The sequence below is a fragment of the Fusarium fujikuroi genome, chromosome FFUJ_chr06 (genome assembly GCF_900079805.1).
Source record: "Fusarium fujikuroi IMI 58289 draft genome, chromosome FFUJ_chr06".
NCBI classification, from domain to species: domain Eukaryota; kingdom Fungi; phylum Ascomycota; class Sordariomycetes; order Hypocreales; family Nectriaceae; genus Fusarium; species Fusarium fujikuroi.
In genome coordinates, this window is record NC_036627.1 from 3,425,635 (window position 1) to 3,447,218 (window position 21,584).

Here is a 21,584-nt window from a genome sequence, read left to right on the forward strand (position 1 = left end):
ATAGTACTCTATTTACTGCTTTATAATATTATAGTTTTAGGTTTTAGTTAAATTTTACTAATTGGCTAGCTATAAAGGCAATATTTAAATAAGTTATTATTACAGTATATATAATAATACCTACTTTTTATTAGTAACTATTTATACTTTTTAGGCTTAATAATTTAGTATATAATAATAACTCTTTTTATGCTATTAAGATAACTGCTTTATATCTTAATAGGGGGTCTAGAAGTAATTATTATATTTTATTAATATATATAACTTAAGAGAGCTATAAGTAATAGTTTAGTCTATCCCTTATAACCTTAATACCTAAGAACTATTATAAAGTCTTGCCTCCTTTAATATAATATATCTCTTATAACTTCTTTATTAAATCTTTTGCCTTTTCTTTTTATTCCTTTAGGTAATAGAGAATGCAGTTATCTATATAGAAGAAAAATACTATATTGCCTTAAACCTAATAATAGTTCTTGCTAAGTATTTAGTAAAATCCTATATATAATAAACCTTTCTTAAAGTATTTTTACTATAAAAGAGATAACCTTTAAAGTCTATATAATGCCTTTTATAACTTAAGGATTATATTAGGTTTTTAATAACCTATTAGTATTTTTATATATATATCTTTATTTAATATTAATTATATAAATATATTAACTATATTATATTAAAGTATCTTATAGTTAAATCTAGTTATAATTACTATTAAAACCTTAAAAGATATTTTAGCCAGTATAGCTATATATATATCTTAGCTATCCTTTACCTATTAGTTTCTTTAAATTATTAATCTTACCTTAATTTTTAAGAATCTTTTATATTTATTTAACTTATAGATATATATTTAATAATATTTAAGTATTTAATAACTTTTTACTATAGTTTTAGCTACTTCTATCTATAATTAAGAGAGTTTATAGCTCTCTAAATAAGCTTCTTTTGCCTTTTAGATTATATTTCAGTATAGATAACTCTTTATATTAATATATAAGCTAGGGAGCCTCTTTAGGAGCTTTTAATATATACTGATATAAAGCCTCTTTTCCTTGCTTAATATAGAGCTTATTCTATCCCTTTAGGCCTCCTGCTTTTCTGCACTGGATTAGTTTAGAGGCTAAAGTAAGCTCTCTCTTTCTAGTAAGTTCTTAAAGCTAGCTAGACTCTCTTAACTTTTATAACCTTAAGTCTTTTATTAGGTGCCTATATATATTTTATACTATAATATCTCTGCTAGAAATGCTATATTAAATAGAATATAATTTCTTACTTATATTTTAGTAAGGGTTTTACTTACTGGCTTACTATCTCTTTTTACCTTTAGGTTATTTTCTATTATATAAAAGAAACCTAATAGGGGTAATTTTAGGGATATTAATAATAGCTTAAATCTAAACTAGATATATAGTTTTAATTCCTTACCTATTTTTATTAAGTTATTGGCTTTAGGGCTTATAAATTCTATATTTTTATTAGTAATTTTATTTAGTTCTTTATTTACTAGATATATCTGCTATAAATTAGGCTAAGTTTACTAAAATAAAATTAATTCCTTAATTTATTTCTCTATTGCCGCTAGGTCTTTGGCCTATAGGTTATCTTAAAGGGTTGCTATATTTCTATTAAAGTATTAATATTTATTAAAGGTAATATCCTGCATTAAGAATACCTCCTTATTTAATAGGTTCTAAATCCTATAGGAATTACTTAATATATATCCTATTAGGTATTTAATCTACCCTTTAGGGGTTTAATAATATAATCTATTATATTATAGTTATATATCCTTTATTAATATAAACACTTTATATCTATATACTCTAAGGTATAATAGGTCTAGTTTTACTAATTACTTAATTATATACTTTAAATAGAATATCTTATATAGTAACTTATACTATCTCTAAATTAATAGTATACAGTTATAGAGATAGGTAGCTGCCTTTATTAATTTAAGCTAGAGGTATTTTAGAATTTTTATACCTGCCTTTATTGCCCTGCTTTTCTAAATAATAACTGCAGTTACTCTTTTTATATTACTATTTTAAGCCTATATATTTAAAGTAAATAGTTTATATTATATTCCTTACTAAACTATCTTAATATATACTTATAGGTAGGTTATTATAATTTTATTATTACATTTAATTACCTTTACTTTCTTAAAGTACTATACTTCTATTATATTTAAAAAGCCTTTTAGCACTAAAAGGATAGTAAGGGTTATCTAATTAGTTATATAATAATTTTAGGTAAACCTTAATACTCTATCTATAAATATCTATATTAAACTATAGCCTATATATCTTAATAATATAAGGTAGAAGTCTATAGCTATTTAATCTCTTAGACTTATAACTTAAATTAACTCTTAAGGAGTATAGTATATTAATTAGTAAGCTTTTACTACTCTATATATATTACAGTTAACTATAATTATTTACTGTATTCCTATTAAAATCTCTAACTTTATTTATATTCCTCTTATAGATATAGCTAGGCATTAAAAAGCCTTTAGCCCTAAGTGGCCTAACTTTAGGTACTATATTAAGGTATTACTTCTTAATGGCTTTCTTTTAGTTTATATTATATATATATACCATTTTAGAGGGATAGAAAGTATATTTACTGCTAATCTAGCTTATATTAGTTTTAGGTCTTAAGGAAAATACTTATATTTAAGTATTTATTGCCCTTTAATCTCTAAGACCTTATTAAGTTTACTTCTATCTAAATGCTATAGATAATTATTTCTTAGACTTATATCTTACTAAATTCCTTATTTTTTTAGCTTAGTAAATAATATTAAGTTTATAGCTAATATAGTGCATAAGGCTATATTATAGAATTACAGTATTCTTAGCATACTGTTACTTAATTTAAGTTTAATTTACACTTTATTATATCTCTTTATTAAGACCTATATTACTTTTAACTAAAAGAAGTCCTTAAGGGCTACTGCCTTAAGGTTTTTTATTTACTTTATATTCCTAAATATATATATAATTACTTCTAAATTTAATAATATACTTTTATTTAGGGGGTAACAGTTAGCTACTATTAGGCCTGCATTTAGTTAAGTAAAGCTAACTAGATATAGTTAGGCTAATCCTTTTAGTTTTAGCTTTTTAACTTAATTAGCTATACCTTCCTTATTTTCTTTTATCCTTCTCTATATCTAATTGGCAAGAGCCTATATTAGTTTAAACCTAATATAGGCCTTTTTAGGAAAAGTATAAAAGCAGTTTAATAGGATATACTTTAATCTATATACTTTATATCTTCCTGCCTTATCTTTATTAAGTCTTTAGTAAAAATATTTCTTTCCTTTTTACTCCTTTTATCTAGGCTTCCTTAAGGTATTTTAGTCTTTTCTAGCCTCTTCCTTTTATTTAATTAAAAAGGCTTTATAGCTTACTTTAGCTCTTTATATATCTGGCTATAATACTAATACTAGCCAAATATCTACTGCTATTATACTAATAGATAAGGTATTAGACTAAATATAATTTATTTAGGTAATACTATAGGCATTTGCCTATAACTCTAATAGGGTTAACCTTAAAGCTATAATAAGATTAGAAAACTACTAATCTGCCTCTTTAGCCTTTTATAGGCCTATATTTTAGGCTTTATTAATTAAAGTCTTCTATTACTTAAGCTAATTACTTACTTCTTTATAGGTTATATATTTATAGCATATAGGTTTTATTAAGACTTCTCTATATATTTAGTAAGCCTCCTACTTCTGCTTTATTTATATTAAGGAGAACTTATTATAGAGAGATTAAACCTATTTTACTAAAGTATTATTTTCTAAAAAATAGTACCTTATAATCCCTTTATTTACTATATTTAGTACTTAATCTTAAATAATAAATATCCTTCTCTTTAAGTCTTTATAGTTCTTTAGATATATTTTATATATTGCCTTTATTATAGTAACTATTTAGTAATCTTTCTTTATAAGATATAGTATTTATTAAGTCTATATTTTATATTTAGTATAATTTCTATTTAGTTTAATAACTAAAAGATTAACTTTCTATATAGCTATTTTTTATATTAAGGAAGATAATACTTTTATAGTAATTACCACTTAAGTAGCTATAGTACTTTACTATCTTACTGCTAATATATTAGGGGATATAGATATAACTACCTTAAGGGTAGGCTTATTAAATACCGTTAGGTTAATATAGGCCTATAAATCCTTATTCTTTAATTTAACCTTTAGGGCCTTATACTAGCTAATCTACTTATTACTAAATTTAAGCCTAATCGTCTAATTAGTTATTATTCTAAATATCTTTAATAAGTACTAGGCTTTCTTTCTTAATTATACTTATAGTAGTTTTTCTTATAAATAAGACTTTTAATTATTAGAAAGCTTATATATTATCTTTCTTCTAGAAGAGGGGAAATTATATATCTAAATGCCTTAACTTCCGACATCTTGCCGAGGTTTTACCTAGATACAAGCGATCATTTCATTCTCCTAATCTGACAATTTGGCCTTCTGTAGTTAACGCTATCAGCCTGGGAGTGTGATCTACAGCACGGTTTCTGCCGACTTTGGCCATAAGCATTCCAGTCTAGTGCTGAGCTCGGATACCGCACCCCAGACTAGCAGATTAAAAAGGTCCGACGGCAAATAAACGGACGTTAAACGGTAGATAAGTCCAAGTCTCTAAACGGCATATGGACGGTTGTAAATGAAGGTTCAGCTTCCCTCAGCAATCCAGCTGTTCTCCAGGTTCAAGGTAATTACCACGGCGGTACTAGCTGTATATAAAAAAGGCTCTTCGCTCAGTCTGAAATGGAATTCAATGAATGTAGAGGCTTTAAAATACCACCGCGATCTGTATAGGTATATCCAAAATGCGCATCGATATTCTAGGAACGGCTGCATCAGCAGCTCTCTTGGGCCTCATCATAGTACCAGTACAGGCTCTGAGCCCATGTCCCCTCTTTGGACCATATCTACCCATTCCAACAGCGCTGAGTGATGATATTTCCATCAGAGATGCCCTGTCAGAGATTCTGCAACTTGTACCAAGCCTCGAGATCGACCTTCAGAACACCTCTTTCTCCATCGACATCTATCCAGCGGCTGACAAACAACCCCTTTTCAGCTACCATCACTCAGCTCCAACCCTACAAAACCATAGACACGGCGTCAAAGCTGTCAATGACACGACAGTGTATCGCATAGGCAGCATTTCCAAACTGCTCACAGCTTATGTCTACCTACTAGAGGTCGGGGATGTGTCTTTTAACCAGCCCGTCACGCGTTACGTGCCTGAACTAGCAGAGTTTTCTGCCAATCTCCGGGACTCTAGTAATGAGCCAGCCTCTGCTCTCCAATATGTGGACTGGGACGCCATAACTATCGGCGCGCTTGCATCGCACATGGCTGGCATACCACGAGACTTTCCGAGCCCTGCTTCGGCGGACCGCCAACTACAACGGTTGGGACTTCCGCCAGTCCGGGCAGTAGATTTCGCCTACTGTGGGAAAAGGGTCTTGTATCCCTGCAACCGCACCGGTGTGTTTCTCTCATGACTTTAGTTCATTGTCTCACACAGTACTGACACTTATCGATAGCCTTCTTTGACGCCATACGGACCCGTCACCCAGTCGAAGCGGCCTTTTCAACACCTATATACTCCAACATTGGCTACCAAGTCATGGCTTATGCGCTTGAGAATATAACTGGAACAGCGTATCCTGATGTTCTATCACGTCAACTTATCCTCCCTCTCGGCTTAAATTCCACGAGCTATACTAAGCCAGCCAACACCAATTCGTCTATCATACCAGATAGCCCTAGCAGGTCTTGGTATGATGTCGATACCCGCGATGCAGGACCAGCCGGTGGAATTTATTCGTCGATCGCGGACCTTCGCAGGATAGGGCAGTCAATCTTGACGTATGAGATGTTGTCGCCCTCCCAAACCCGACGATGGATGAAGCCCCTTAGTTTTACTGCCGATCCACAGGTTGCAGTCGGTGCGCCATGGGAGATTGCTCGCGTTCCTTCCACCATCAACAGAGCCAACTGGATGTATACCAAGGGTGGCCAGTTGGGGATGTACAGTAGTCTGATGGCTTTGCTACCTGATTGGGGCGTCGGATTTACTGTTCTTGCCGCGGGAGCCGACGCTCCGGGAGTTGTGAGCAAGATTCCAGCTGCGATTGTTTCGAAGCTAGTTCCTGCTTTGGAGAAGGCTGCTAAGCGACAAGCAAGGCAAAGTTACAGTGGCCACTACGGAGACGCAAGAAATGGCATGACTATAACTGTGCAGGACAGTCTACCAGGACTGGGCGTTGCCTCTTGGTATGTCGATGGCCGTGACATGTTTGACCCGATCCGCCTGATAGTCTCAGGGTCGTCGACAGGGTCAGGAAACGTCAGCATGAGATTGTACCCGACGGGGCTGAACACGCAAGCAGACGGAAAGACTAAGCTCCAGAGTTGGCGGGCAGTCTACGAAATCATTGACGCCACCTCGCCGTCCAGTTCTTACTGTGCTAGCTGGTTTAGCGTTGATTCAGTCACTTACGGAGGGGTGTCTGTCGACGAGTTTGTCATCGATATTTCAGCGGACGGCACTTCTCAGGGTATCACCATAAGCGCCTTTGACACCCGGCTTGAAAGGGTACGGCGTTGATTGGTGCCCCCGTGGTAGTTGACGATAGTGTGAAGAGGGGATCTGGCACGTTAAGCCTTGGTTACCAAGAGAAGGCAAGAAGACTTGCGATCCCTTTACTATGTGATAAGAAGACTGAGATAAACTTAGTATAGCCAAGTTAGACCTTATACTAGTTTCTTTCAGCACCCTAGCTTACATCTAGTTTCTCTGTGCTGATTTAGGCTCTTGGTCACAAGTCTCAACTGCAAATAGCAGATCTAGGATTTATCATCTGAAGCCTTCTTGCTCCCTGATACTGCTCCCATCGATAGATGCGTTGTTCGAGGTTGCTGTTTGTGTCTGAGAGCTTAAATCAGCCGAGAAAACCTAGAAAACCTAGAAAACCTAGCCCAGCCTTATTCTGTCGTTTCACTTGGTTTTAGAATGATAAGATTGGATGTTCGTATTCTCAGGACCCGCGTTGCGATTTGTCTCAAGTGGTCTCTAGTCAGGGAGGCTCAGCGGTCATCAAACAGAACTTTTACGCACGAGAATATCAGACAAGACAACTTGACAGCGGGGCCGAGCAAGTCGAACTTACGAATACCAGTGGAGCGGCGAGGATACTCAATGAATTAGTTTACCACGCTAGGGGAACCAAACTCTATCGCGGGGAATAGGAAATCCAACGGGATATATGACATCTTGCTTACATACCTGTTGGCGAGCGGGTGTTTAAAGGAGGTTCAGCGGACAACGCGCAAGCAAATTGGCCCTCTTCATGTCCCACCTAATCTACATATAACAGACTCTCTTATTACACGTTAACTCTCAGTCCAAGACCATAATGCCTCCAGTCTCTTAATCTCTTTCCTTAACACAGCTTGAAAGGTTTCGTCAATTGCTCTTCCTGCGTGTATAACCATGAACACAACTACATCACAACCCAACGGGATCGCAGCTACAGATTTCTCGCCGCTTCTGGCCCCCAATGCAATTTTTCTCTCTTTCTACTCTATTTTCCTTCTTCTACATGTCTTGATCGCCATTCGCTTCTGGCGTTTCTATGGGTACTCCATTGGGATGGTCTGCGGTATTCTATTGGAACTTATCGGATATTGTGGAAAGGTTCAGCTCTCACATAATCGAGATAATAAGGACGGATACATCATGTACACTCTATCTCACCTCTTTGTTATTGTTCTTATGAGAATGAGTTCTAATGGATATGAGCAGGTATATCATCGGCCTCACACTTGGCCCGACATTTCTATCATCTGCCCTCTATCTCAACATCAGCACACTACAGCAACGCTACTCATCATCTCGGTTCACGCTCATCAGCCCTCGCCTTTTCGCGTCCCTATTTATCCTCGGCGATTTCATATGTCTTTGCTTCATCGGGTGCGGTGGCTCTCTTGCGGCTATATTCGCCGAGAATCCAATCGGTGTAAACCTCATGATCACCGGCTTAGCTGTTCAGGTCCTGTTCACAGCCATCTTTTGTCTCGCACTCTGGGCCATTTACCGTCGTGCTTGGCATGACATTCTTCAAGAGAAGAGGCATCTTTACGTTATAGGTGAGAATATCCTGTTATGGTGCAATTTCAATGACTAATGAGTGTGGTTTGCAGGTCTAGCGGTAGCCTCCATCTGTCTCTTTGTTCGCTCATGCTGGCGATGCGCAGAGTTGAGCGGAGGTTTCAACGGCCCGCTCGCGTCAATGGAAGGCGTGTTCTTTGCACTGGACAGCGTACCGATGATAATCATGACTGTTACCCTGACCATCTTTCACCCTGAGTTGTGGCTGAGGGCCCGGAAGCCCAACTCAGGAAAGCCTATTTGTGCCGGGAACTATAGCATGTCTTATGTGCAGACAAAGGACTGAGAATTCATTATGTCTGCTACTACAGTACTTGGCTCATATTTTCATATGGTTATAAAAACGCCGATTAACTCTCAGCCCTTGAACCTACTAAGTAATAGCATCTTTCACACCCTGAATAGTAAATACCTACAGACTTTCTATTATTACAAACCCCGTGAAACACTGTACAGCCATCACATCTCTGGCGCTTCTCGTTTTCCCTTGCCTTTTCCTCTTGCCCCTTTCCTAGATCCCACATTGGCAATTGCCAATGAGAGGGCCTGGCAGAACCATTAAACATTAATAAAATGACACCAAGAGGGAGCTTTAAAGAGTCATGAAGGGCATAAAAATATCAATCATCAACCGCTGTTACACTTTTGATCGCCTCGTGCAAAGATGAGAGCTGCCCATCCAACTTCTCGACCAAGCATAATGTATCCTTGTGCGATCCTGCAGTTTCCACAGCATCTCTAAGTAATGCCGCCTTTGCCGCAAAGCTTTCGGCCCCTTGCGTTAGGGATGCCTCCCCTTGGCTTGCGGGATTCAAAAGTTTCTTCCCGCGATTGCACAGCCAGTAAGCAGTTCCTGCACATATATCGCGCAGAATGTCCGGGGAAAGGTCAATCATGGGATATGCAACAGTGCCTTGAGCTGTGTTCTGGCATATTTTCTGTAATTGAAGCCATTTAGTAGCTTCTATTATATCGTTCGTCATTGCCAAGGTTTGGTATTCGATAAGGTGATTCAGCATGACCGCCTCCAGTGAGATTGGGTTAGTTATCCCGCGTTCTGAAGCACATCTTTCGATCTGCATGCAGCAGTTATGTTCGAGAAACAGAAGGATAGCCTGTTGCAGCTGGCGCACTTGGGCCAGTTTCCCAGTACCGCGTTCAGCCGGTAGGCTGGAGTCTTGTTTAGTGTCCCAAAGCAAGAAAGGGGGCAACTTCTTACGCCACTCTTCCAGTTGATCGTATAACTTGATCACATCTTGGTGGCCGACATTTACATGTCCAGCAGCAACACCCAGAAATTCATGGTTTATCTTTTTCACAATGATGGCCAGGGCGAGTATGGCATCTAGATATGTTCTCTCTTCATGCTCTGGTAGTTGTTCGACAATTTCAGTATGGCCGTCCCTGATACGAGATGGAGACTTTTGGTCGAGGGCGCGGAACGTATCTTTGCCATACACGTGCCAGAAAAGCAACCTCTTTCGCCCTTCTGCCCCATGCAGAGGAGCGGAAAGGTCTTCCGACAGGGACGCCTGACAAAGAATCTGATACTGTAGTGTCATGAGGACCAGGCTGTCGTGTGTTAAGAAAAGGCTGCCAAGCTGGGAATGGAGCGCTGCGTTGACATCCTCGGTTGTTTCGTAGGCAAAGTCAACCATGAGAGCCAGAGCTTCGAGGTCGTCCAGTCTGATTGATTGCTTGTTCCCGCCAGCTGATCGTGCCTCGAGCCATACTCGTCTGAACTCGCTCGCCAGCTGTTGCTGTACGGACCATTTTTGCGGTGTCGATATGAAAGGACATCCTCGGCATGCGATAGCATACACCAAGGCAGGGCTGGCTCTGTGGCTAGTGTAGTCAGCCTGGAATGCATCTCTGTCCAGTATCGGAATAGCGAGCGAGGCCAGGTCAAAGTAAGCGTCGATAGCTGCTTTGAGATTGCTCGGATCAAGCTCGAGGATTTCATAGGGATTTGATGAAGCAGCTGCGACCTCCTCGCTGGCGTATACTTGAGGACTTTTGGGCATATTGTCGAAGTTATAGTCGTGTGTAAAGACACTGTCAAGGAACGAGATACTCTGGGCTCCCAGATCCCAACTGATATCTTGCCATGCAGATTCAGATTCAACGGCCGGATATTGTAAACTTGGGTCAGTAGGTAATACCTGAGTCTGGGGTAGGGCGGAGGTGGTCTCGTTATTGACAAAACTGGTGTCGTTGGTACTGCCGGTAGCATTACCCCCATCGACCACATGCCCGTCATCGGGACTGGGTGAGATCCGGCTAGCAGCAGAGCGGGCATCAAGGCGCTTGTTACGTTTGGTTCGATCACGGTTGTCGGGAATTGCGGTACAAGCTATATCCCGTAGTGCACAATGCGAACAATCAGCATGGCCTTCCGATCGGCGAGACACCCAATCGCACTTGACCTTGCGCCGAAAGCAAAAGTCACAAGACTGGCGCTTAGTACCAGGCTTCAGATACATGGAGCCTTAGAAAATAGAACAAATTGAAAGATGGTCAAGGTGCGGGAAAAAAAAACAGTCCGAGGTTGACTAGAAAATGGCCGTCGTTGCGCTCAGTTTTCGGGGCTTGGGCGGGAGAACGACGGGTGGATGTCCAGGACACTAGGTAACTAGGTAGGCAGCTGAACAAAGTGCTAGATCAAACACGTCGTTGCGCCAGGGTTGGCATTTATTCTGGTTGATAAAGGTTGATGTTGTGAGTCAAAGTGTAGCCGGGTATCTGTGAGAAATTGCTTTCAATAATAGCCGAGTTGATCAAGCAAAATGGGAATGAAGTACGTACGTTGGGGGGGATGAAAGAAGAGGGAGGTTTGACCTGTTGTTCAGTTTCGTGGACCAGACTCTAATTAATATGAGCAGAGCTAATACAGTCTTCAATAAGAATACCAACGAAGAGTGTTAAGCCTTTTTAATTGCCTAACATATAAGAAAATAATAAGTTACTATTGATCCGGCTTGAGGACCGTGCCAAGCGTCTCTGGAACCAGGAGCTTTATATGCAGGGTAGGCAGGTTGAATCTTACCTAAACCTACTCCAGTCCCTGAACAATTCCATTAACGCGCTCCCCTGCCCTGCCGCAATTCATTCTCGCGTCTCAATACTCTAACGGCACCGAGATGCCAAATATTTCCCCTGAGCCCGAGGCGCTCATTTCTTGCGCATCCCATCGTCCACGCCACCTCCTCGAAGCCATGATCATAATACCAGACGCAGAAAAGCCTAAAACCCCAACCCTGGCTGAACGAGTCTCCTCGCTCGGCATCCTTGATCGTCTCCCACCCGAAATTCTATACATGCTCCTAGGCAGGCTTGACATCCAGTCAATTACAAGTTTCGTTCGCGTTTCTTTCCGAGGGAATTCATACATCGAATCACTGCGGGCGTACCGAGATCTGGTCGCTTTTGCTCCGCAGACGCTTATGGCGTTAGGCAAAACCGGCTTGCTCAATCTACATTCTGTCACCGAGCTCCATGCTGCCTTACGACAAGAACGGTGCGCCTCTTGCGTCGAATATGGTGCCTTTCTCTTTCTTCCTACCTGCGAGAGATGCTGCTGGGAGTGTCTTCGTCACAATCCATTATTACGAGTGCTTCCGTCAAAAGAAGCAAAAAGATATTTTGGTCTTTCAGAGCGGCATATCCGACAACTACCCACCATTTCCGTTATTCCTGGCAACTATGGCATTTCCCGCACCCCCTCTCCAAGGTCTTGCAGGCTCGTGAGTGTAAAGGCAGCGAAGGAACTTGGACTGATGGTGCATGGATCTGCAGATCAATTATCGCAGGTTATGATGACGAAATGTAAGTCTGGAGGACTGCGCGTTGATGGTCGCTTCCTTCAGGGCGACCCAGTGACCTCCCAAAACCAGGATCGACTGCTACTGCCAAGTCAGGGCAATATTCCCACTGACAAATTCTTCGGCATGGCTTCTATTCCATTTCCTTCACTATCGGCTTCGGGCAGGCTCGAGAATGGTTTGTGGTGTCGGGGCTGCGAAATTACCCTCCATCACCATGACTCCCTGCGCTTACCTCGGCGCGTACTTGCGGCCCTGGTCCCAAGGAACCGTGATGCACTGCTCGTGTTGTTGGGCCTAGAAAGGCGAGCCTGGTCAACAGAGTCATTTCTGGAACACATCAAACACTGTTATGGCATTCAGCAATCAGCCCCCCAGCTAACAATGGGAGGCGACTGAATTTAAACTCCATCAAAACAAAACTAGATACCAATTTGATAGATCGCAACGGAATCGACCAAAAAGGTAAGGACTGATGAGGGCCTCATTGGCCAGCGGCATGTCTGGCTCACTGCCAGTCTCGTGTTTGACTTCTTATTAGTTCAACCCCATTGGGGCTGTATCGACCCCGATATCCCTTCATGACCCTGTCCTCCTTTGGCAGATACGTGGGACAATAGTTTCGTGATATCCTATCCTATCCTCCCTCTCTGTGCGCGAGTACTGTAGGTTTGATTCACTGTCGTACTAGGGATAATCCATGACGATGGACATTATCGGTTGCGCACTGGCCGGGGAGTCCGCTACCTGAGGATCCCCATCGGCACATTCGACGATGATACCATGTGTCGACCATATCTCCTCATTACCAGGCTTCCGGAGCTTCCTGACTCGCCGTGGACCGCCATGACCATCTCGCAGGACGAGAATGGCTCTCTCACGTCTGTTATCTCCATGAACCCGTTGCCCGAGATCCGCACAGAATGGCATGAACAGCACGTCGACGTCTTGACCCTGAAGAGCACGAGGCGTTTTCGATCTGGAGTTCATGAGGTCCGATATAATGATGTACCTACCATCGCCAAGATCGCTTGTTTTGAATGGGAGATGCGCAGAATTGAACGTGAAATGTGGGCGTATTCACTGCTGGAAGACCATCATAACCAACACCCAAACAAGTCACCCATTGTACCCAAGTTCCTCGCTCATCTGACTGATAATGGCAGGACCATGGGCCTTCTCCTGGAAAAAGTGAAGGGGAGTCAGCTTGCGCCGACGATTTGGAGCGCTGCGAAACCCTACTTCGCCGGCTTCATCGTGACCTTGGGATGGTCCATGGGGACGTGAATCGGTACAACTTCCTTGTTGATCGAGTTTCTGGAAGCAGCGTGCGCTTGGTCGACTTTGAACATACAGAGGACTTTGATGAGTTGCTGGCCAGGGAAGAGCTGCTATCATTACCAGCCGAATTGACTGAGGAAACTGGACGGGAAGCGACCGTAGAAGTGAAATGAAACCTGCGACCTGTCTGAGGCCGGATTTTACTTAATAAAAATAACTAATAAAATCATGAACCTTAAATCTAAGAGAAGACTTATTGAATATGTAAGTATTTATTTTCCAATGCCGTTAGAAATAACAAGTCATGATCTTGATTCGACCTGAGTGCTATCATGGGTATCTCGCTGCTTACCTAACCAAATCTTAGTCATCCAAACAGCTCCAACAACGCGCACCCCTGACACGTCTCCTCAAGCACCACGATACCATCACAGTTCCTCCCCCGCGCTCATTCCAACACCACGCTCCTTAAAAAACGACCGCCAAGATGACTCGCGCTCAGCAGACCATTTCTCTGGCCCTCTTGGTTTCCTCCGTATGCTTACCATATCTATCTCGGTGGAATTGAACTAACGCTACCCAGCTCTACCTTGCGCTCTTCCTTGAGCTCATCCCTCTTCCTCCTCTGATCCAGGAGCAGATCGTTCCTGTGGTATGACACCCCCAAGCACATACTCCAAACTTCAATTATCTAATTGGCGGCATTGTAGCTCCCCTTCTGGGCCCTCGTCTCGTTCGGCGCATACCTCCTCTTCCGTCTCGGCTTCGGCATCCTCACCTTCAACGACGTCCCCAACGCACACAAGGAGCTCACGGCGGAGATTGAGCAGGCCAAGGTTGAGCTCCGACAGCTCGGCGTTACCGTCGACTAAATTGGTGAAACGCACCCGCATACACGATGATCTAAACGGCTATAGAAGGGTTAGGGGGAATGTGGATGAGGTTACAAAACTTTAATTACAATAATCTGGTATCTTGTTCTTGCGACCTGCGCAGAAGAATTCTACACAGCAAGCGCCTATGCTTGTGAGGTTTACCATCTATATGGACTCTTTCATGATTGCTCGCCGGCAATGAGTGCTACAATTGTTCGTACAGCTGTTTCGGGTTCTTCGTGTCCATGTACAAGTTCTTCAAATAGTTTGGGGATCTTTGCAAGTGATCCTCGTTCGTCTGTTTGGTGCCCTGTGATCGTCAGCAATTGGTTACATCATTGTAGTCGTGCATGCACTCACATTTTCCTGGGGCGCCTACCAAGACTGAGAGTCTGGTTTGCGCTTCTCCAGTCCAGTCAAACTCGGTCTTCCATCCCAGTCGTACCGTTGCGCCTGACTCCTCTTCGCCGTACGGAACTGATATATCGAAGTGTTGCTGGCCCAAATAACGAATGAGGTCTGCTTTCTTAACAGATTCCACTTTTGTCGGCTCGTCCTCATCCGAATCCTCACCGCTGTCCCTCCTCCGTCTGTGTTTCTTTGATCTCATTCGAGACGCAGCCTCTAATACACCATCCTTCGAGCCTAGACTTTGTTCCAACTGACACCAAAAGCCTGCTCTATCGATTGCGATTCGAAGCCACTCACCCATGGCCCAAGACAGGATGCCGATATTGCGTTGCATGGAACGGTTGCAGTCACCTGTGCATATCTTGCGAACGAAAGGACCGAGCTCCGGCTTTGCGGCTGGTTCCAAGGCTGTGACACCGAGATCGAGAACCGTAAGCTCTGTGGCATTGACTGTCATCTCAATCTTGGCTGTAAAGATGCCTGGTATCTCGCGTGATCGAAGTGTAATGGAGTAATGCTGCCTCAATGGTTCTCCATCAGCCTCTGGTAGGATGGACGTATTGGATGTCATCGAGAATGGTGTAAAAAGCTCAAGATAGGGCAACTCCTCTGTCGCTGTCATGGCCACGGGATGATGTGACTTGATGTCAGGCTGCTTCTCCTCAACCGATGGTCGGACCACTGACGCTGTAGGCTTGCTGAAAGGCAACAGCGCAGCGGGATTTAGTGCCGCTTGCAATAATTGCTGTGATGCTGTTTTACTCTGCTCTGTACCAGTAGACATCAGATGCCGCTCAATGAGGCTGATGACCTCGTCTTGATTTGTCGGTGCAAGTGTGCGGCCAGACTGTTGCATCAATCGAATGCGTTCATTCTCCTTTCGCGCAATTTCAAGGTCCTTCTTCAAGTCCTGTATTTCTTTCTGAACTCTATCCCGCTCCTTCTTCTTCTCTGCATCCGGATCAAAGGCCCGGGGTTGTCTCACCTCTGGAGCGCTGGTCTGAGCCGGTGGCGGTTCTCTCAGCGCCGATCCCGCCTGAGCGAAGCTCTTCCGTGGCTTCTCCAGCAGACGCGACGGCGGTTTGCCTAGCGGCGAGTCCCGTTGCTGTGAGAACTCGCGGAATCGAACTGGGCTGTTCTGGAAGCTCTTTCGCGGTCCTGTGTCGCGTGGTGGAAGTCGAGGTACTGGTTGTGAAGCTGATGGAGCGTCGTCTTGCGAGTTCGGTTGCACTAATGGTGGTATTCTTGGAGGCGGCATTGAAGCCGGCGGGGGCGAGGATGAGAAATCTGGCAAAGGTGGTGGTGGGCTCGGGGAGTCTCGTCCTGGTTCGGGATCAGGCTGGGGTTTTGTCTCGAGTTCTAACCCTGATTCTTGTTCGGGCTCCGCTTCTGGTTCTTGTTCTACGCCTTGCTCAGGCTCTCCGTCCGATTCTTCTTTCGCTTTTGGCTCTGGCGCTGCAGGGGCTTGAGCTAGGGTCGGTGATCTGATTGGAGATGAAGATCGCGCTGGAATCTCGAGATCATATGAAGAAAACGACCTTGCTGGTGACGGACTTCCAGCTGCTGACGCGGATTTCGCTGGTGACGTCTCCTCCCCAGGTGCCAGCTCCTCAGACTGAATGTTAGTGTCCCCCTCAGGCTCTTCCATAGGCTCATCCGAAGGTAATCCAAGCTGAGGCTCTGGCATAGAAGCAGGTGGCGCAGGAGGTGAACTCGCCTCGATCGCAGGCGGTAACTCGGGCTGTGGCATCGAAGCAGAAGGCGCATCGACATCCATCCTAATGCCAGCCTGTGGCGATCTTCTCAAAACCTTCCCCCGAAAGGGATTAAAGTCATCCTCCTCCGCACCCGCACCCGCACCCGCTCTCGAAGACGTCCTCCTAGCAGCAGAAGCCATCCCTCCTCCTACACGTCTGATCGATCCTGGCGTCGTATCCTCAGGGCGCGTAGGTGTAGGAGCATCGCTAACGATCTTACTCGTCGCCAAGCGCGCTGCAAGAGCCTCCGAAGGACTATCAAAAGTAAATTGACCCGAAGCTCGAGCGCTCGGTAATTTCTGCGGCGATCTCGATCGTCGGCGCTCAAAAGCCTCGGGGTTATTTCGTGACATGCTTGCTTTGGTTGGTGATGCGTATGATGGCCGTCTTCTTTGCGGTGACGCGGGTTCTTCAGTTGCGCCGACGTTGAGAGAAGTGCGCGGCGAAGTACGCCGTCGCTTTGGTGCAGATTCCTCCATTTTGTGTGATTGGTATGCGACTTGAGGGCCCTGATTATAACATTTGGCGATGTTGGATTGCCTTGTCGATAATTGGTGATCGCATTGGTTCGTGTTTACTTTGGATGACCCTGTCGCGTCTGCGAAAGTGGGCCTCACCGCTTACCGAAACGGGCAGATTGTTTTCGCGATGCCAAATGTGGATTGAGGTTACACAACCGTCTTTCGAAGACCTGAGGGCTGCAAATTGACTGTATAAAGGCCTGAAACGGAGTTGCTAAGGTCACCATTCTGCACTGGTGCCCAAAGAAGTCTTGATTCAGTAGTGATTACATAGCCAGAAACTGTCCCAGATGAATCAACAACCGAGCACTTGAAGAATCACGTGCTTCTTCGTCATTGCGAGCGCTTGAAGTCATCTGGTGCAAATGACATGGCTGAGTATCTGTTTAAGGTCTTTTAAAGTCTGATAAGAAGATCCATCTATTAAACGCCATCTTTGTGTAATTATACTGAGTCTGAAGTCATCACGAAACTATATCGCACGCTTGAAGAGGTTCATTCCGCCCCCACGCACCCCAGTTTTCGCTAGCTTCACCCCAGCCGATGACGTCCGAGGCGAAAATGACGGACTTCCGACCCTCAACACCAACTTTCTCGGCTCTCGCTATTTGCATTACCAACCCAATTTCCTCACTTTTTCGCCCGCCACTCCTCCCCCTTCGACACTTAAAATTCCATTTCACCGTACCCGTATACATCTCAATTAACAGCACCGATCCACAATGTCAATACCGTCCAGATTATTACCTCGGCTACGACCCTTAATACCCTCACGAAGCATCGTCAGCGCCGCACCGAGACACATAGAAGATTGGCCGCAACGCAGTTCTCTTGGCCCATACTACGAAGTAATTCTCAACAACCCGTCCCACATCCCAATCGACAAACCAGAAGTCCCTCCCAAAACAGCAGACCCCTCGGTGCAATCAGAGTTTCCCACCAAAACCGCTGTGCAAACACCAGAAGAAAAAGCACGTTTAGTTTTTGGCTCACGCCTCTTCGGCTCCGCAGAGAAAGACGAGCGCTTAGCAGCACGAAAAGCAAAAGCCACATACATTGCCGGCGTTCTCGTCCCGCCTAAGCCCGTTGAACCGGATAACTGCTGCATGAGCGGCTGTGTGAACTGCGTGTATGACCAGTACCGCGATGAACTGGAGGAGTGGCAGCTCAAGAACGCAGAGGCACAAGCTGCGCTGAGAAAACACGAGGGGTCTATGGACTCGGACGGTGGAGGGTCGGAGTCGAATTGGGTTGCGCCAGAGGTTGGCAAGGCCAAGATAGCGAAGGACTTTTGGGACGAGGAGCTGTACGCGGATTTGCCAGTTGGGATTAGAGAGTTTATGAAGACGGAGAAGCTTTTGAAGAAGAGGCATGAGAGTGAGGGCACCAAGGAGAGCTGAGCGAAGTGTGAGTTGGAAAAGGTTATGTGTGTGGGTTGAGACATGATGGAAAAGCTTATACCCCCTTTTGCATTTTCATTAATGGGGTTTTCGATGATAGAGTTGATGATTAGACTATAGACATGAATATCTGTATTATACAAACTTCCATTCGAAATGGCAAAACTTTAGTATCACAAACTTTGAACCTGGCATATAAGACTCGCGTTGACCCGTTTCTAACCCCAACCCTTTTGCTCCTTCAAGCTTCGTCAGCGGTTCACATTCACCCCAGGGGCATTTATCCAGAAGTACGAGCTATTTCGCTCCGACACCGCAGAACATGAACAACCTCCTCATCATGGCTGATGGAGCAGACACTACCGATAACACCATGCTGCGCGCTCAAATGCGCCGCCTTCCTGACGTTGTTACCCTACTTACAAAAGAAGACAACACGACTGAGACGCAGGAAGGAAACAGAAAACATGCTCTCATTACTGAGTATGACTGTGACCCCAGAAAACTCGCTTCATACAACGGCGAGGCTCACTGGTGCCTCTGGATACCCTGGCCTGTAGCAGAATACCAACTCACGAAGCTACCCTCCCACAGCGACTCAAACATCTACACAGTCCAAGTCGGGTGTAGAACATATGCCGCTAGACTTTCTGAAAATCCTGAAGCTATCAAGAGAGGGGTGCAGAACCATATTTTGGTGGTAAAGAAGATGCGTCTGTCATGGGGCAAAGCTACAGAGGACTTTAATGAGGTGAACGAAGATGAGGTGAACGAAGATGATCCGTCGCAAAGAAGCACAGGATCAAGACTCTATAACAAGAAGAAATTGAACCGTCATAACAAGGAATTTCCTTCGCCGTATGTCCCGGATTTTGTGTCCGAGATTATCCATAAGGATCATGAAGGAAAAGATATCGCAACAGCAGGATACGTTACCGACTTCATTCCGCCTCTCCACGCATCCACCGCGCGTGCTCTTGTCGGTACATTTGTCGATTTCAGTATTCAAGAGTCGGTAAAAAATGACCCGAATCTGTCAAATGTCAGGCTACAAGTCCAACTCGGCATGATGGCACCTCCAGACGACCCCCTAAGCCCAAGACTCCTTTCCCGCCCCGTGTATCTCGACCAGCTCCTGCGCGAGGCGGGGCAATCCGTGGAAGTATGGTGCTATCAAATGGGCATAGCGCTGGCAATCCTCCACTGGGAGTGCAGGCTAGATGCAGCTGGCGTCAAGTTCTATCTTGCATCTCAGACGAAAGGTCGTACGAAGCTGTGGATGACCAACTTTGGCGACTGCAAACCACTGCGACCAGGCCAAGACGAATCAAAGGCGATGGCCAAAGCTGTAAATGAGAACCCAGTATGGCCGCGATGGCCTTCGAAACGAGACGATGTCGATGGGGAAGAGTACCGCCTGAAAAAGCGTGCTTACGGGAGCTTCATCGAAGCATACTTTCTCGCGAGTGGGAAAATCCTACCAGAGGACTCGCCAGAAGTTATCGGGCGCTACCGGTTCCATTTCTTCCGCAAGTTGACTTCCATGAATGCAGGCTCGTGTCTAATTCTGAACGAGATCCAGTACAAACTGCAACAGTTAAGTCTGAGGTTCTGGGATAGGAAGGCGACCTAAAATCGGGCTTCTAGTGTGTGTATTAGATGTTAGCAGGTGCAAGGTTTCTTTGTATTCTAGGTCAAGCAGGCTCTGGCTTGTGTTTCGTGCTGTTTGGGTAGCAATATTGTATGGTAATCTTTTGAACCGATAGTTCAGGAATCTCATTCATCATGTATATGATATCTCTTTAAATCTGTGCGCCATTTTCCCAACTCCAAATTCTCATAAAATACTTAGTTGCTCTTGGTCTGCAGGCTGGCGTTCCTGTCATGCTCGTCAATGTCGATGGCCTCCCAGGGGTAGTTGATCCAGACGTCGCCAACAGTCTCGGCAGCGGAGTAACGGGTAGCGAGCATATCATCGGGGAGCTTCCCCTTCTTGGGCTTGTCCTTGTTCTAAGTTTTGTTAGTTTGGACTTGTAGTTTTGGCATCGTGTTACATACGTGGAGGACAAAGATGCTAAACTCAGTCTTGGGAGCAGGAGCACCCTCGCCCATGCGCTGACGGGCAATCTCGACATCCTTCTCGAGCTCCTTAACAGCGTACTCAAGGGTTGTTCGGGTATCGTCGACCTCATCAACAATAAGGATTCGCTTTCCGACGAGGTTATGCATCTCGCCGAGAGCGGTCAAATCGAGCCACTGTGTTCGGGTGACCTTTGTACCGGGGGCCTCGACCTCATCGTTGCCGAGAGACTCGTAGAGGGAGAGACCGATGGCCTGGATGGGGATGTTGGGAGAGCCGGCCTTCTTGAGGAAAGATCGGAGGATTCTAGCGGGAACGTAACCACCGCCACCGATGGCGATCAGAAGCTGGGGCTGGAAGTCGGCGAGAAGCTTCTCAGCGGACTTTTGGCACATCTTGTGCACCTGAGAAGCACGTCAGCAGCTGATCTTTTGTGTATCTTGTGCCATAGCTGGTGATAGAGAGCTATTTACTATAGCTGTCCCGTGTCCAGCAACCAGTGTTCCATCAACCTGGTGATAGTGTCGCATAGCTTGACTTTTCATGATGCGCATCACACAGTCCATCATCAAGGCGGGGTGGCGGGGTAAATTCTCCTTACATCGTTGTATGTGACGTAGAGCTTCTCGACCATTTTTGCGGTATTTACACGTCGCACGGAGCGTAATCGAGTATATAGAAGAATGAAAAGAAAAGAGTTGCGACGGGGACAGACGAAGAGATATTAATGCCCAAGAGGAAGAAGGAAGGAGGAAAAAAAGAAGGAAAAGAAAAAAAAAGTAGGGCCGAGGCAACCGCGCCTGCAAGAATTTGGGATCTTCAGGCAATTTTTTTGACATCTCCACATCATCACTGGGCGGATCCACTGTAATATTCGGAGTCCGCCGATGCTTAAAAAAGACCTTATTTAATCCGAGAACTCCAAGGATATTCGTAAATTGTATATAAAAGCGACAATGACGAAGGTGGTTCGCAAGTTACCTCTAAAGGAGGAAGTACAGGAGATCAGACAAGGGAGCTTTAGGTCCAAACTCGTGTTGTCTACAAGTCAAGTGTAGATGTTGCTGGCTCCAGAGCTGCAGAAATAACTTTTTCGACGTGAGCCAGCTGGTCTTGAGATCACGACTCTTATATACTCGACAAACGCTACATAAAGTGCTCAATTAAAATGCATTTTGACATGCGATCGAGAACATAT

The 21,584-nt window shown here is 44.2% G+C and overlaps 9 protein-coding genes; 6 read left to right on the plus strand and 3 right to left on the minus strand.

The window, feature by feature from the left end:
• Positions 1 to 4,884: 4,884 nt before the first annotated feature.
• FFUJ_06380 (uncharacterized protein) lies at positions 4,885 to 6,677 on the plus strand (the record flags this gene model as incomplete). XM_023579699.1 has 2 exons in its annotated part: positions 4,885 to 5,551; positions 5,611 to 6,677. 2 exons carry the CDS (start codon positions 4,885 to 4,887, stop codon positions 6,675 to 6,677), a joined length of 1,734 nt encoding a protein of 577 aa, XP_023432488.1.
• Positions 6,678 to 7,562: 885 nt separating this feature from the next.
• On the plus strand, positions 7,563 to 8,526 carry FFUJ_06381 (related to phospholipid-translocating ATPase; the record flags this gene model as incomplete). XM_023579700.1 has 3 exons in its annotated part: positions 7,563 to 7,810; positions 7,875 to 8,218; positions 8,273 to 8,526. The coding sequence occupies 3 exons, from the start codon at positions 7,563 to 7,565 to the stop codon at positions 8,524 to 8,526; spliced, it is 846 nt and encodes a 281-aa protein (XP_023432489.1).
• A 334-nt stretch (positions 8,527 to 8,860) lies between these two features.
• FFUJ_06382 (uncharacterized protein) lies at positions 8,861 to 10,723 on the minus strand (the record flags this gene model as incomplete). Its single annotated transcript, XM_023579701.1, has 1 exon — positions 8,861 to 10,723. The coding sequence occupies one exon, from the start codon at positions 10,721 to 10,723 to the stop codon at positions 8,861 to 8,863; it is 1,863 nt and encodes a 620-aa protein (XP_023432490.1).
• A 657-nt stretch (positions 10,724 to 11,380) lies between these two features.
• FFUJ_06383 (uncharacterized protein) lies at positions 11,381 to 13,348 on the plus strand (the record flags this gene model as incomplete). XM_023579702.1 has 2 exons in its annotated part: positions 11,381 to 12,239; positions 12,753 to 13,348. 2 exons carry the CDS (start codon positions 11,381 to 11,383, stop codon positions 13,346 to 13,348), a joined length of 1,455 nt encoding a protein of 484 aa, XP_023432491.1.
• A 481-nt stretch (positions 13,349 to 13,829) lies between these two features.
• On the plus strand, positions 13,830 to 14,214 carry FFUJ_06384 (related to dolichol-phosphate mannosyltransferase subunit 3; the record flags this gene model as incomplete). XM_023579703.1 has 3 exons in its annotated part: positions 13,830 to 13,877; positions 13,926 to 13,994; positions 14,053 to 14,214. 3 exons carry the CDS (start codon positions 13,830 to 13,832, stop codon positions 14,212 to 14,214), a joined length of 279 nt encoding a protein of 92 aa, XP_023432492.1.
• A 182-nt stretch (positions 14,215 to 14,396) lies between these two features.
• On the minus strand, positions 14,397 to 16,864 carry FFUJ_06385 (uncharacterized protein; the record flags this gene model as incomplete). XM_023579704.1 has 2 exons in its annotated part: positions 14,397 to 14,527; positions 14,578 to 16,864. 2 exons carry the CDS (start codon positions 16,862 to 16,864, stop codon positions 14,397 to 14,399), a joined length of 2,418 nt encoding a protein of 805 aa, XP_023432493.1.
• A 764-nt stretch (positions 16,865 to 17,628) lies between these two features.
• FFUJ_06386 (uncharacterized protein) lies at positions 17,629 to 18,306 on the plus strand (the record flags this gene model as incomplete). The annotated part of the gene is made up of 1 exon (XM_023579705.1): positions 17,629 to 18,306. The coding sequence occupies one exon, from the start codon at positions 17,629 to 17,631 to the stop codon at positions 18,304 to 18,306; it is 678 nt and encodes a 225-aa protein (XP_023432494.1).
• A 340-nt stretch (positions 18,307 to 18,646) lies between these two features.
• Positions 18,647 to 19,939, plus strand: FFUJ_06387 (uncharacterized protein; the record flags this gene model as incomplete). The annotated part of the gene is made up of 1 exon (XM_023579707.1): positions 18,647 to 19,939. One exon carries the CDS (start codon positions 18,647 to 18,649, stop codon positions 19,937 to 19,939), a length of 1,293 nt encoding a protein of 430 aa, XP_023432495.1.
• Positions 19,940 to 20,154: 215 nt separating this feature from the next.
• On the minus strand, positions 20,155 to 21,020 carry FFUJ_06388 (probable xanthine phosphoribosyl transferase; the record flags this gene model as incomplete). XM_023579708.1 has 3 exons in its annotated part: positions 20,155 to 20,316; positions 20,365 to 20,790; positions 20,988 to 21,020. 3 exons carry the CDS (start codon positions 21,018 to 21,020, stop codon positions 20,155 to 20,157), a joined length of 621 nt encoding a protein of 206 aa, XP_023432496.1.
• Positions 21,021 to 21,584: the final 564 nt, after the last annotated feature.